This window comes from Vicia villosa, unplaced genomic scaffold (genome assembly GCF_029867415.1).
Source record: "Vicia villosa cultivar HV-30 ecotype Madison, WI unplaced genomic scaffold, Vvil1.0 ctg.000505F_1_1, whole genome shotgun sequence".
Taxonomy (NCBI): domain Eukaryota; kingdom Viridiplantae; phylum Streptophyta; class Magnoliopsida; order Fabales; family Fabaceae; genus Vicia; species Vicia villosa.
The window spans coordinates 283,198-298,225 of record NW_026705240.1 but is presented as its reverse complement, the minus strand read 5'-3'; the positions used below and the strand labels follow the sequence as shown (position 1 = coordinate 298,225).

Here is a 15,028-nt window from a genome sequence, read left to right as displayed (position 1 = left end):
TGTAATGTGATATCGACAAAGTAATGTGTACGATGTAGAAAGCACCTTTGCAATCGAATTGATTAGTGCCATGTCTCGATCGGTGACAATTATATTCGACATGTTTTCTTGATTCTTCAACAAAGTCTTGCACATTTTCAAGGCCCATGTAACGTTGACCTCTTTTGGGATTCCAAAAAAATGCAAAAACCCATTAAAAATGTCTTCTCCGTAAAAGTAACACCAATAATTTTAAGGAGCAGAAGCCTATACTTGTTGGTCTTATACATTGAATCGATAATGAGGACAGTGGAAATGTGTTGAACAACTTAATACTTTCGAGATGAGTCCACCCTATGTCACGAAATGTGACTTTATCATCACAAACTTTGTACCTAGAAACATAGTGGTTTTCATCAAAAGGTTTCAAAAGTTGTTGTGTTTTGGATCTTGGCCCCCCTATCGCCATGTTTTTCCGATGACATGCATTGTATATATGCTTGATATTTGAACCACTTTCAGGTTGTTTCCGTTTCAAATATGAAAGTATGTTTTTCTATGCCACTCTAATTAAAGAGATGTTCGAAACAATTTCCTTTTCGTCCAATTTAAGGAGACATACAATGGGATAACCGACTAGCTTTGTTTAAAAGGCATTATTATGTATTCCATAAATCAGATTAAATTTCCACATTTCGCCCATGTTACAATATCCGTGCATTTTAAACAGACAACCACATTTTCTCATTCTGGTGTCATCATTTTTCAAATTATGAATCGGGGGAACATACGTGCCACTTCTCTCGCATCTCATGGTTACAAATGCTTGTCTTCGGTTATAACCATTTCCAGACCTTCCAATTACAATGTAAAACCTCAAATTATTGGCTACCATGCGGAGCCATTGAAGCATATGTCCACTAGCAGTAAATAGTTATTCATTTATTAAACATTGACCAACATTTTTCTTGACAAGAACTGGTTTAATTTAACATCATCATTCACTTCAAACATTTTTACATCATGCTGCATTTCATCGGGTTTAACATCATCCTTCATTACATCCGATTTTACATTGTTACTTACAACAGCTTTGGGAAACATATCCGGGTGCATCATATATAATTAGAACCAAAACAGAAAAATGCTTAAAAACTAGTAATAGAAAATTTTGGATATACACATATAAAATTATGGTAGGTGAGTTAGGATATGTATATCTGGACAAAGCTCACATTTTTTCAGCTCCAAAACAAGATTAATGCAAACAATAATGGATGAAATGAATGAACTTTACCTTAAATTGCAGTTGTTTTTGTTCTCATTGATGTGATAAAATCCAAGAACGATGGCTTGGATCGAAAAAGTTAGTTGAAAATGAAATTTCTTTTTAAAGGGATTTTGGTTATGGAGGAAGTTTGAAGTGAATGCGAGGTGGTCATATATTCAATTTTTCGCTGGACATTTCGGAGATACATCTCTGAAAAATATCACTAAGTGATTAAATGATAAATCATCTGAATAAAACTACTGTGAAATGGCTTCAGGGGTCTGTTTAGAGTTGCATCTTCGGATTAACCTCATAAAAATTCGGAGTTGCATCTCCGAATTTAATTTTATAAAAAAATGATATTTGGTGCATTTGGAGATGTATCTCCGAATAAACCCAAGTGTATTTTGAGATTTTCAGAAGTATGCCCCACTACATAAGGGTGCAAAGAGAAATTGCCAAATTCTTCACACCATGGATTTTTCCTCAAACACTACCTCCTTCTAAAACCTTAGCCTTGTCCTCAATGATGACTTTTGGAAATCGACTCTTAGATAGTGATTGCATCCTCTCAAGATGCTTCATCAGTTAGCTTCCCTTTCCATTGCATCAACCACTAAAAATGTGCCCACCCTACGTGTTGCTAGTATGACTAGATGCAAAAGTCTCAACTACATCACCCTCCAAGTACTCATTAAAGATGTGTTCTCGGCTGGCGAATAACATCACCCTTATCCATTAATTCCCTCTACAATGCCTCAACTCTAGTTTCACCTTAAACCCACTATGCACCATACACAATTTCAAATGGTGTTTGCCTTGTAGCAACATGATATATGGTATTACACCAATATTCAACCCAATACATCCATGAAATCCATAACTTATGTCGATTTTCTATGAAACATTTTAGATATGTCTATAGGCAACAATTAACTCCTTTCATTTCCCCATCCGACTTATGGTGGTAAGCTAAACTCATTTGTTGATGTGTCAATTGTAGCTTGAACAATGATTTCCAAAAAATGGCTAGCAAACACTGAGTCTTCGCGATATAAGAGTGTTTTTGGGGGGAGGGGGGGTGGTTATAAAATAGTCTATCAACCACCACTAAAATAGCCTCATACCCCTTTGACTTTGGTAATCTAGTGATAAAGTCTATTGAAATATCTTTCTATATATTTTTTGGTATTGGTAATGGTTGCAACATTCCCCCGTGACGATGCTAGATATTTTTGCCTTAGACACATGCACATCATAGCTTCATACAAAATCTTCTATCACATTTTTCAATCCATTCCAGTACACATTTGTTGCAATTCTGTGATATTTACGATAAAACCCATATTGACCTCCTTGGGTAATATAATGGGGGAAAGGTTAACTTGTTATCCATCACCACACTATCTTCATAGAACAAAACTCTCTGTTTGTACACAAACCCATGGCGAGCTGACAAATCTTCCTTCAATTCCTCAGAAATTTTTCTTAGTTGTTTCTCATTGGATTCTAGGTTTGACAGAATCCTCAGAAATCTCCCTTCCTTCCTTCAATCTCCCAAATATTGCTTTATCTAGAGGCACCTTGGATTGGGAGCTGCATCAATTAACATCGAAGATAAGCACAGATTCCCCCAATGTTTTGGTCATTTCATCAAATCTATATACTTACTTATGTTTAAGTTTAAAAATACGTATATGCTCCAATAATGTCTTTCAATTTGCTCATATTATTTTTTCATCTATCAATCTCCAAATAGTAAATTGTGGGAGGCTCTTTGCAAGTTTAGAAACAACTCCAATGTAAAACATAAAATCAAATAAACCAAAATAAAAATTAGTATGACAAATTTAGCCAAAACACAAAATTCATGTCTACGTCAATTAATTCATAACTCTCACCTCTCCTAGAAAAAAAATATTTTCCTTTAGTGGCAGAAACTGGAGGAAGAAAAATATTTAAAGCAGATCAATTATTAGAACATAAATAGGAACAAGAGTGTGAGACGTTAATTAACAGCATTTCCCCAAAAATTGGTTTAAATATAATAAAAACAAAAAATTTACGGTTTTAAACTGCAATCCATATTTTAATTAGTTTGATTTCCCAAATTGTTTTGATCTAAACCAATCTTAAACTGTTTCAACGAAATAAGCTATTTAATCTGATTCAGTGCGAAATTATCAACAGATTGGATTTTTGTTGGAAAATTAATAGTGATGTAATATATTGTGCTACTGAATAATCAACACTCAACAAGGTGAGATCTTTTGAGAATTAATACTACTTAACTATGAAATCCCAAAACAGAAATTGCATATTATATATCTAGAGTTCAGCTTGAAATAACAAAAACACATAAATGACTTTGAAAACAACTGAATACTATATAAACTCAATTATTCCTCATGAAGTTAAATCCTCCAGTGCCAAACATGATCAATCTTTCACATTGTCTCATCATCTCTGCATAGGAAAAAATAACACAACAACGTGAAATTAAATGTCATCAAAACAGTATGCATTTTGCTACTGCGTCTTTATCAGTAAGATACATCTCGAAAAATTATGTGTCAAAGGAATTTCGATCAAATAATTTAATTTACCTGATGCGATGTTGCAAATTACGCTGCAGCTTAGCTTTGACAGTCTTGAAAAATGTGGATATACTTGAACTCTTCTTTCCTTGCATCTCACTTTGTTTGGTTATTTCTGAATACTGCTCTATTTTCTCAACAATCATAACTCCTTCTATATTTTTCCCTTTGGTAACCAAACAACTCAAACCAGCGTCGGACTCACCTTTATTACAAATCTGCAATAACACGCAGTCTCCAACAACATTCTCAAGATCTGGTATTTTCTTTGTCATTGTTCCATCATCCCAATATCCCTTATATATTGTTCCATTTGAACATGTGTACTTTCCTTTACCATGAAGAAATTTACCTTTAAAATTACCAATGCAGACATCTCCGTTTGCAAATCTATAAACTCCAGATCCACGTCTCACTCCCTTTGACCAGCAACCATCAAAAACATCACCATTAGCCCACTTCATAATCCCTTTTCCATTTTCTTTATTGTTTTTCCAATTTCCATTGTAAATACTTCCATCCTTCCAAGTGTATGTGCCATTACCTTGATGACAATTGTCTTCGAAATATGCCTTATAATTTGTTCCTGATGGCCATGTCATCGATCCTTTTCCGGTCATTTTTCCATTAACCCAATCGCCCTCATATATTATTTCATCATTCGACCAAGCGCTCTCTCCTTTTCTATGACAAAAGCTAGTCTTGAAGCCACCGGTATAGACATTACCATTTGCAAATCTATAAACTCCAGACCTTAAGTGTCCATTTGACCAACAACCTTCTAAAACATCGCCGCTAACCCACTTTACAATCCCTCTTCCATCTCTTTGACTGTTTTTCCAATTTCCAATGTAGATATTTCTATTCTTACCACCCATTAGAGAATAATTCTTAGACAGTCCGCCCTTAGACTTTTTTCCGCATGGCCATATGATCCGCCCTTTTCCGGTTCTCTTTCCATCAACCCAATCACCCTCATATACTTTACCATTCGACCATGTATACTTTCCCTTGCCATGGAAAAGTTTACTCTTGAATTCACCAAAGTAGACCCCAGTGAAAAAGGATTTCTCTTTAAAACTACAATTTACAAGAAACCATGAATCAGGCAAAAGCATAACTAAATAGAGTACTGGTTTTTTATGAATATTACCTTGCACTGTTTTCCATGATTTGCAAAGTTTCACCAACAGAGTATTCTGAGAAACATTATAAATAATTAGCCAAAGAAAAATAATTATGAATAATATTCATGGTGAGCATCATATCATAACTGATTAAAGAAAATTTGAAAGTGTGTGATAATCACACTGTGATTTCATTTTTTCTTTCATTACTGTTTCACTCTGTATCCCTTTAATTCTTCAAAAATGAGGACAATAGTGTTGTTACTGTTACTATTAAAAATAATCAAACCTGTCAAAAAAAAAAAAAAACTAATAAGAAAGCAATAAAGAAAGAAGCAGCATACCAGGTTTTCTGATCTTCTTTTTCTCCTCCGGATTCTCTACCCTGTTGATCATTCTCTAAATCTTCTATTTATAATCATAATTTAGGAAACAAAATATTCACACTGTTTATTTACACAAAATATTACATTATTACTAATTTTAGTAAATACATAAATTTATATTTTCCTTTATAAAAATGTGTTTTAACGGACTGGTTTAGTTATTTTATTGAAAAGGTTTTTTCTACTTTTGGGAAAAGGTGAAAAGTTTAGATAGAAGGACAACAATTACGGTCATTTCGTTGGCTACGCTGCGGAGTCTTTGGTTGAAGCGCAATGCAATCATCTGTAAGGGAGAGTCTTTCAACTTCGATGAGTGTTTGTCGGAGATAGTGCTTAATGCGTGGAAGCGAACTTGCTCCTTCTGTAATATTTTAGGACGTATGGGTTTTCCGTTTCTGTAATAGATCTATTGTGTATTTAAAAAAATAAAAAATTTTAAAGTTAAATTTTTTTAATACCCATGAGTTTAAGTTGAATCTGATATACTGAATTATATTATTTGATTAGTTAAAGATATCAGTACCTAACCTAATTTTTTAAAGCAGTATTATATAAACCGGTAATTAATAAAATATAATTTGATTTTCTAAAAATAGACCATTAGACATAGTCTTAATTGTACAGAAACGAATACAAAAAACTAACTCTAAAAATAGGCCATTAGACATATTCTTAATTGTATTTGTACAGAAACGAATACAAAAAACTAACTCTAAAAACAACTAACATTTTTTTTTTTTTATAAACAATGATATATTGAAATAGTCAAGAGCACAAAACGTACTATTAAACTCCACCATCTAGCAATAAAAATGTGCTCACCATTTACAAAGAAAAATCCAGCAATAAAAATTTCTCCTCTTCTCTAGATAGAAGTTTCATTTTCATTTTAAGATTCAAGCTAGCTTAATAACAATTTATCTAATTATGCACCTCTTATGAATTGAATTTTTATGACCTAAGCTATTACAGCCCGATTTGGAAAATCTGTGTTTTGGTATTGTGCAGATAAATCATTCTTGTGTTAGATCAATAGATCATTCTTGATCAATGCTGTATTTTTCTGGAATAAATCATTCTTGTGTTAGATTAATAGAATAGATGTTTGGTCTTGGTTATTGAAGACAATATATATATTTTAATATCATCTTCAGATCATGAGAAGTTTTCCTGAGAAGCATCAAACACTGCTGTTTAGTGCAACTATGCCTGTGGTGATCGAAGCATTAGCAAAGAGATAACGCATGCTTACATATAGACCAATCAGTAACGTGAATTTCACATCACAACCTTGCCACGTGATATTTACGTCGCAACACCCCGACGTTTAGAAATTCAAATCAATCATTATAATGCAGCGACGTGATTTTCATGTCGTCACTTAGCGAAATGAAAATCACGTCGCAAGTGTGCAACAACCAGAAACTTGAGTCAGTCAACCTGCTCCAACCTGCACCCCATCCCTTCTAAGTCGGAAAATTTTCTCTCTTAAATTGTTATTATTATTATTATTATTATTATGTTAATATTAAAAAAATATAGTGACATGATAATTACGTCGAAAGTGTCAATTGTTTGCCACATGATTAACATGTCGCAGAGAAATATTTTTCTTGTAGTGTTACATCGACATGCTAGTAGATAACTATGTCAGTTATTGTTAGTTTTAGAATAACAAATAGCTGGAAGGGATGATTATTCATTCAGAAAATAGGGCTTATAAATAGCCTTACAACCAAAACAGAATCTACTGCTAACAAACTTGAAACGTGGCAATAGTCAGAAAAGAAACAAACCCTATTCTTCCTAAAGAATAGGTCTTTCCTAAAAACTAGGAATTGCTAAACAAACAAAAATGCAGCTAATATTTTAGTATTAATAAACTTCCTAACAATCCCTCCCTTAAGCTAATTCATCTGAACTTAGCTTACTTCAGTAATATCCGTAACTCCAAGCATCCCACGAAGCTTTTCAAATTGTTCCAATTTCAATGGCTTCGTTATAATGTCCGCTGTTTGATTCTCAGAGGCACAGTAGCTCAGATTGATAACTCCATTGTTTACTAAGTCCCTAAGAAAGTGGAATTTCACATCAATATGTTTACTTTTTCCGTGAAACACCGGATTTTTGGATAGTTGTATAGTAGAACTATTGTCGCACATGATCATAGTTGCTGTTTTTTCTCAACTTCAATCTTTTCCAACACTCTTCTAAGCCAAACACATTGACACGCACATAAAGCTGCTGCTATGTATTCCGCCTCCGTGGTGGAAAGAGCGACAACCGACTGTTTCTTTGAGGCCCAAGAAATAGCTCCCGCTCCCAATTTAAACACAAATCCGGAAGTGCTTCTTCGATCGTCTAAGTCACCGGCATAATCACTATCAGTGAAGGCCACCAGTTTTAGATTGTATTCTTGCTTCCTGTAAAAGATACCCAGATTAATTGTACCTTTTAGGTACCTTAAAATCCTCTTTGCTGCCAGCCAATGTGCCATAGTAGGTCTAGCCATGAACCTGCTTATTAAACTAACACCAAACATCATGTCAGGTCTAGTTACAGTCAAATACATAAGGCTTCCAACCACTTGCTTATACAGAGTTTCATCAACGGTAACACCTCCCTCGTCTTTGCGTAATTTTGTACTAGGTACAATGGGATTTTTCACAGCATTACTGTCTTCCATACCAAATCTAGCTAAAACCTCCTTTGCATATCTTCTTTGACAAATGAATATTCCACCTGCACATTGCTTCACTTCTACTCCAAGAAAATGCTTCATTTTCCCCAAATCAGACATATCAAACTCCAACATCATTGGATTTTTAAACTCATCACACATGCTTCTATCATTCCCGGTAAAAATTAAATCATCAACATAAAGGCTTACAATCAAGAGTTTACCTCCTTTTGATTTTGTAAATAGAGTATGCTCGCTAGAACATCTTTCGAATTCTTCTCGTATGAAATAAGCTTCGATTCTGCTGTACCAAGCTCGCGGTGCTTGCTTGAGCCCATATAATGCCTTTTTTAGTTTGTAGACTTTCTCTTCTTCTCCTTTCTTTACAAACCCCTCGGGTTGCTCAACATAGACTTCTTCTTTCAGCTCACCATGAAGAAAAGCGCTTTTTACATCAAGTTGAAAGACCTCCCAACTAAATTGTGCAGCTATTGCAAGAATTACACGGATAGTGTCGAGTCTTGCCACCGGAGCAAATACCTCAGTATAATCAATACCATGGCGTTGTGCATACCCTTTTGCTACGAGCCTCGCTTTGAACTTCTCTACAGTACCATCTCCATTCAGCTTTGTTTTAAATACCCACTTGACTCCAATAGGTTTGATGTCTTTAGAAATCACAGTAAGTTCCCAAGTTTGGTTCCTCTCAATGGATTCAATTTCCAATGACATTACTTCCCTCCAGTTTTTGCATTTTACTGCTTCTTCAAACGTTGTAGGGTCATTCTCAGTTACCATCATCATCGCATTCAGATTTTCATCATCAGAAAGACCTTCCCCTGTTTCATAATCTGCCATCCATATCGGTTCTCTTCTTACTCGCATGTCCCTCCCTTCAACTAATTCGTTATCATTAGAACTTGGCTCATTTTGAGGTGAAATTGTCAGACTACTTGATTTGTTGGAGCTGCTGTTAGAGATGCTGGAATTGCTGAAATTTCCAGGATTGCCACTCAAGTTATTTTGGCTTGTTTCACCGAGTTCTTCATTTTGATCCGCCACAGTATCTCCTTCATCTCCACACTCTAGTATATCTTGCTTTATTTCTTCAACAGATCTGCCCCAATCCCAACCTTTTTCTTCTTCAAAAACAACATCCTTGCTAACAATAATTTTCTTTGAGATTGGATCATAAAGCCTCCATGCTTTTGATTCATCGCTCACTCCTAGAAGAACACATCTTCTGCTTTTGTCATCTAATTTGCTCCTATTTTGATCTGGTATATGAACATGTGCCACACATCCGAAAACTCGGAAGTAATCTACCACTGGTTTTTCATTGCTCCATGCCTCTTCTGGGGTCTTATCTTCAACCGCTGTTGTCGGGCATCGATTCTGAATATGAACGCACCACTTTGCAGCCTCGGACCAGAAAGTTTTGGGAACTTTTCTTTCATTTAGCATGGATCGGACAACATTCATAATTGTCCGATTTTTTCTCTCGGCAACTCCGTTCTGCTGCGGTGTATACGTTGCTGTCAATTGCCTACTAATGCCCTGTGATTTACAGAATTCTCCAAACTCATTTGAGGTGAACTCGCCACCCCTGTCAGTCCTCAAACAAGTTATGAATGCACCTATCTCTTTCTCAACATTAGCTTTAAAATGTTTGAAAGTAATAAAAGCTTCTGATTTTTCATGTAAGAAATAAATCCAAGTTTTACGAGAATAATCATCGATAAAAATTAGAATGTACCTCTTGCCACTGTGGGATGCTGGCTTGATAGGGCCGCAGATATCTGAATGTACTAGCTGGAGCTGTTTTGATGCCTTCCACAGACTCCTCCTTGGCATTGTATCTCTGTGTTGTTTTCCAGTTAGGCATGTTGTACATAACTGATTAGGAGATTTGAGAACAGGTAAGCCAATCACCATCTTTTTGAAGGCCAATGTTCTTAATCCCTTGTGATTCAGGTGCCCAAATCGACTGTGCCACATGCGCGCCTCTTTCTCCGATACATCTTCAGTTTGCAAACACATGGAATTTCTCTGTGGCATATAAGCTAACACAAAAAACATTCTGTTTCCACTCATATTAGTTTGCATAATCAGTCCCCTCTTAGAATGATACACTTTACAAGTTCCATCCCGAATTAAAATGGTTAATCCTTTCTCTTGAAGCTGCCCTATACTTAATAGGTTGTTTTTAAGCTCAGGAATATAATAGACATCAGATATTACCTGGATTATGCCATTTATTTGCACCTTTATACTCCCTTTTGCTACTACCGCCTTTCTCGTATCATTTCCAAGCTTCACTGTTCGATTGAAATTTTCTTCCAATTCAAAGAACCACTCTTTGTTTCCCGTCATGTGGTTGCTGCAGCCTGAATCCAGGAACCATATCTCTTCTTTCTTTTCTTGATGAATATCTGCATATGACATCAACAAAAGTTCCTCTTCTTCTAATTCAGCATAGTTGGCTTTCTTTTCCCAGTCAGGACATTCATATTGGAAATGTCCTAATTTGTGGCATTTGAAACATTCAATGACTGCTTTGTTCATGGGTTGTCTCCCTCTACCTCTGCCACGTCCTCCTCTGAACATGCCTCGACCTCTACCTCTGTTTGATCGATCATCATGAGCCACTTTTAACACATGTTCCTCCTCTTGGTATCCTTGCATTCTTTGTTCATGAACTAGTAAACTTCCATGTAATTCATCAATACTCAGAGTACTTAGATCATTTGATTAATCTATTGAACACACAACATAGTTAAATTTGATAGTTAAAGATCTAAGTATCTTACTGACCACCATACTCTGCTCCATTGTCTTGCCGTTTGACTTCATTTTGTTCACTAAGGTCAAGGTTCGCCCCAAGAAAGTGTCTACTTTCTCTCCTTCTTTCATGGCCAGCAACTCGAACTCCCTTCTTAATGCCTGCAGTTGTGCCCTTTTCACCTTTGTAGACCCTTGATATTTCCGCTTCATTGAGTCCCAAATTGCTTTTGAGGTTCCCTTGTCAAGAATTGTTTCAAGAACTTCTCTGTCAATGGCCTGAAACAGAAAATTCTTGACCTTCAGATCTTTGAGTTTGACTTCTTCCACCGTCTTTCTCTGCGCCTTGCTCGCCGATGCTGTCCCAATTGCTGCTGCAGGAATTCCTTCATTAACCAGATTCCACATTTCCTTACTCCTTAGAAAGTTCTCCATCATCATTGACCAATAATCATAATGGCCATCGAACTTGGGAATGGACGGCTGCACAAACTTTTCTGAAGTTGTCATTCTGCTCACACACTTTTAATTTGGCCCCTTGCACAGCTCTTGATACCAAATGTTAGTTTTAGAATAACAAATAGCTGGAAGGGATGATTATTCATTCAGAAAATAGGGCTTATAAATAGCCTTACAACCAAAACAGAATCTACTGCTAACAAACTTGAAACGTGGTAATAGTCAGAAAAGAAACAAACCATATTCTTCCTAAAGAATAGGTCTTTCCTAAAAACTAGGAATTGCTAAACAAACAAAAGTGCAGCTAATATTTTAGTATTAATAAACTTCCTAACAGTTATAAACTGTTATATTTCATTGACGCGTAGTCGGATATAACCAAATCCCCATGCACGAAGCAAATAGGGATGAAACCACCTTTATGATAGAATACACCAACTGCTAATACAACATCATTCCCTTCAAATTGAGAAACACCGATGAAATATACCAAAAAATGATGAATAATATTTTTAAATAAAAAATTGGCGAAATATTAGAGGTATACATATTTGACATGATAGTGAAATCCATCAAACAAGAGAGACACAATGAACACCTCACAGATGTGTTTAGACATGCCCATAAATATAATACAGTGTTTAACCAAGGGAAATGCATCTTCAGGGTTAGAGCCAAAAATTTCTTTGGTTTCTACTTCACAGAAAGTGGCATATAGATAAACCAAAACAAGTTTGAAGTAGTTGTTAGAATAAACAATCCAACTATGAAGAAATGGTCAATGAAGTTGAATAAGATGCTTATATCTCTAAATAGGTTAATCTCAACACATTTTTCCTTTCCAGTTATTTTTTAAAGAAAAAAAACACGCTTCAAGTTGACCCTAGAATGCGTGTAGTAATTCGTATAGCTAAATAATGCAGCACTATCTACCACGCCGATTATGTCTAGACCAACAATCGAAGAGTCCTTATTCCTTTATCTAGCAATATCTAATGAATCAATGAGCATCTTCCCCATGTACTTCATGTCCAAAGCGCTAGCAGGGCCAGAAAGCTACCAAAAGATAGAGAAGATCATATTAGTATTAGTGACACCCTTGAGGAAGTTATGGTGTTACTTTGTGGCGCACATTATCATTGACAGGAATGACCAACCCATTAAATAGGTTCTTCACATGCTAGAATTAGGAAAAGAGATGACAAAATAGCCAGTTGAAATATCCAAATTCGTCGTTTCATTCAAACCAAGGAAAGGGTTGAAAGTTCATGTTTTTACACAATTCTTATGAGAAATGACATTGGCATCCATAGAGCCCAGTGAAATATGGACTATGTTCATTGAGGGGCCGACCAAGAGTAAGGTAAGTGGAGCTAGTCTCATCTCTGAAAGCAAAGTCAAACAAACTATCAAGGTATTCTTATGCTTCGAGTTAACCACCACTAATAACCAAGAATAATTCTTTTTGGTTTTCTTCTTGATTTTTTTTCTTTTTCATTTCTTCTTAATTCCACTGGTTAATTTCCACAATATACTGTTTTTCATATCACTTAAATTCACAAAAAAAAATTGAAATAAGTAATTTATCGACCCAGTTATAGTCTTTTTAATTTTGTATTTGAAAGTCAAATAATTATACATAAAAAGAGGTGAAACTATCCAAAGTACAACAAAGGTAACCACCAAGCACAAGAAGTTCTTGAAGAAATCAAAAAGAGCAAAAGGTACAACAAAAGAAACAAACAAACAAACAATGAAAAATACAGACAAATAGGTCCCACAAATACAACGCCCTGCTAACAAAAACCACATTGTTGGAACTAGGTTATATCTCAAACCACCAAATCCACCTTCAATAGATCACATCTCATCAAAAGAGTACCAAATGACTAAAATCCAAAGCTCACCGCCTAACCAAATCAAACACTCGATCCACTATAAGTACAACTAGATGATAAGGTTATGTATCTAATCATTGTAGGTATGAGAGTTTACTCTTGGTCTATCCAAAAACCATTTCCAAGCAAAAACACACTATTCTCATCAACATCTTTCGTTGATTTTGTAACTCCTTTAAAAATAACATCATTACAGACTTTCCAAATATACTAGACCACAACATTCTCGAACTACAGAGACTAAGTATTTGAGTAACGAATTCTATCATATCGTTGTGTAGCTAAAGAGATTGAAAATTAGTTTGAGTTTTGAACAGATAAATTTTAACGAGTAAAAATTATAATAAAAAATAGGACCTAGGGCACATGATTTATGCAAAACTCTAATGATCCTCTTATTTTATTACAAGGGGGTATAACACCTGAAAAATACAGTGATGATAAGTAAATTGGGTATGGGCTTCTAATACTTACCAAGACCAAAAACATTTTCAATAAATTAAGGGAATTTCTTTTTACACCCATATACATACTCACAAACCCGCGGTGAAAAAATCTCCAAAATACCCCTATATTTCAGATGTGCATTTCCCAAGACACTTTTTTTCTATAAAAAAAAAGTGTTATTTTGGAAATGCATATCGAAGTCACCTTATTTTTTAGAAAAAATGTCACTTTGGAGATGCACATCCGAAATAACCCTTTTTTTTAGAAAAATGTGTCTTCGCAAATGCACATCCAAAATAACCCCTTTTTTTAAGAAAAAAGTGGCTTCGGAAATGCATATCCGAAATTATGTCTGAACCAGAGTACATAAGAACAATGCAATAAAGCGCCGATGTATCATAAATAATCAAAATTACATTGATAGTTCTAAAGAAATTTAAAGTTACATATTGTTAAACACGAGTAGTTGAGGACGGCACAACATTTTGATAACGTCTTATGTAACACCCGGAATTTAATTATTTATTTAATTAAATTGTATAAGGAAATTATTTGTTGGAATTAGTCGAAGTTAGAATTATTAACATTATTATAAGAGGCGTAATTGGAATTATACGTTGTGTTGGGCGGATAAATTAATGATCGAGAAATTAGTCGGTTTAATCGGAGAATAATATTAGAGATAATATTACTATAATGGACTATTATTAATTTAAGTTGATTTAAGCCGTAGAGAATGATATTGAATATGTTGAGTTGGTGGTTCGGACGATTTATTTTATAGTCGGTAGTTAGTCAATTTGGTGGAGAGAAATAATAATAGAATTAATATTATGGATTATGAGAGTGTTTTATTTAAGTGGGCTTAGACGTTGCGTTGGTGATAGTAATCATGGGGGTGTTAATTAGTAAGCCCAAATGAAGATTATAATTATAATAATAATTATAATAAAATAAAATAAATAAGAAGAGAAGTTAGGTCTCAGTAGATGTGGAGAAAGAAGAAAAGTTGGAGAAAGAGGAGAGGTGCAGAAGAGAGCCATGGCGGAAGAGAAAAGCTAGAGGAAGTCCAATTTTCGCAGCAAGTTTCTGCAGTGAGACACCTTAGTAAAACGGACGTTTCTCCCAATCCAACCGTTGGATCGTCGCGGTTCTTGGACACAACGTTCCAGACTCGTAGAGGTAACTTCTGACCGGAGCGATTTTCTTTTTGATGATTTTAAGTTCGTCTGACAAAGCGATTTCCGAACAGGTTTTTGGTGCGTCTCTGCACGTTGTTAGAAAAGATTTTCGGAGAAAAGTTGGAAGCGGCGGCATAAGCTATGGCAACCGGGAGAGTAAAGCAATCTCATATCCAAGGTAAGGGTGGGGTTCTAGCTCTATAAACGGGATTATGATAAATGA

The 15,028-nt window shown here is 35.2% G+C and overlaps 1 protein-coding gene across 1 annotated transcript; it reads right to left on the bottom strand.

The window, feature by feature from the left end:
• Positions 1–3,487: 3,487 nt before the first annotated feature.
• On the bottom strand, positions 3,488–5,416 carry LOC131629032 (phosphatidylinositol 4-phosphate 5-kinase 4-like). Its single transcript, XM_058899830.1, has 4 exons — positions 5,318–5,416; positions 5,000–5,045; positions 3,856–4,926; positions 3,488–3,715 (listed from the first exon to the last, which is right to left on the bottom strand). The coding sequence occupies exons 1-4, from the start codon at positions 5,367–5,369 to the stop codon at positions 3,697–3,699; spliced, it is 1,188 nt and encodes a 395-aa protein (XP_058755813.1). The 5' UTR covers positions 5,370–5,416; the 3' UTR covers positions 3,488–3,696.
• Between the last annotated feature and the right edge of the window lie 9,612 nt (positions 5,417–15,028).

Excerpts from the sequence above, each read along its gene's own strand:
- LOC131629032 (XM_058899830.1), bottom strand. The coding sequence starts at position 5,369 with ATGATCAACAGGGTAGAGAATCCGGAGGAGAAAAAGAAGATCAGAAAA. Across the intron at positions 5,046-5,317 it reads AAAGAAGATCAGAAAACCTG|AATACTCTGTTGGTGAAACT; the intron begins GTATGCTGCTTC and ends AATGTTTCTCAG. Across the intron at positions 4,927-4,999 it reads ATCATGGAAAACAGTGCAAG|TTTTAAAGAGAAATCCTTTT; the intron begins GTAATATTCATA and ends TGTAAATTGTAG.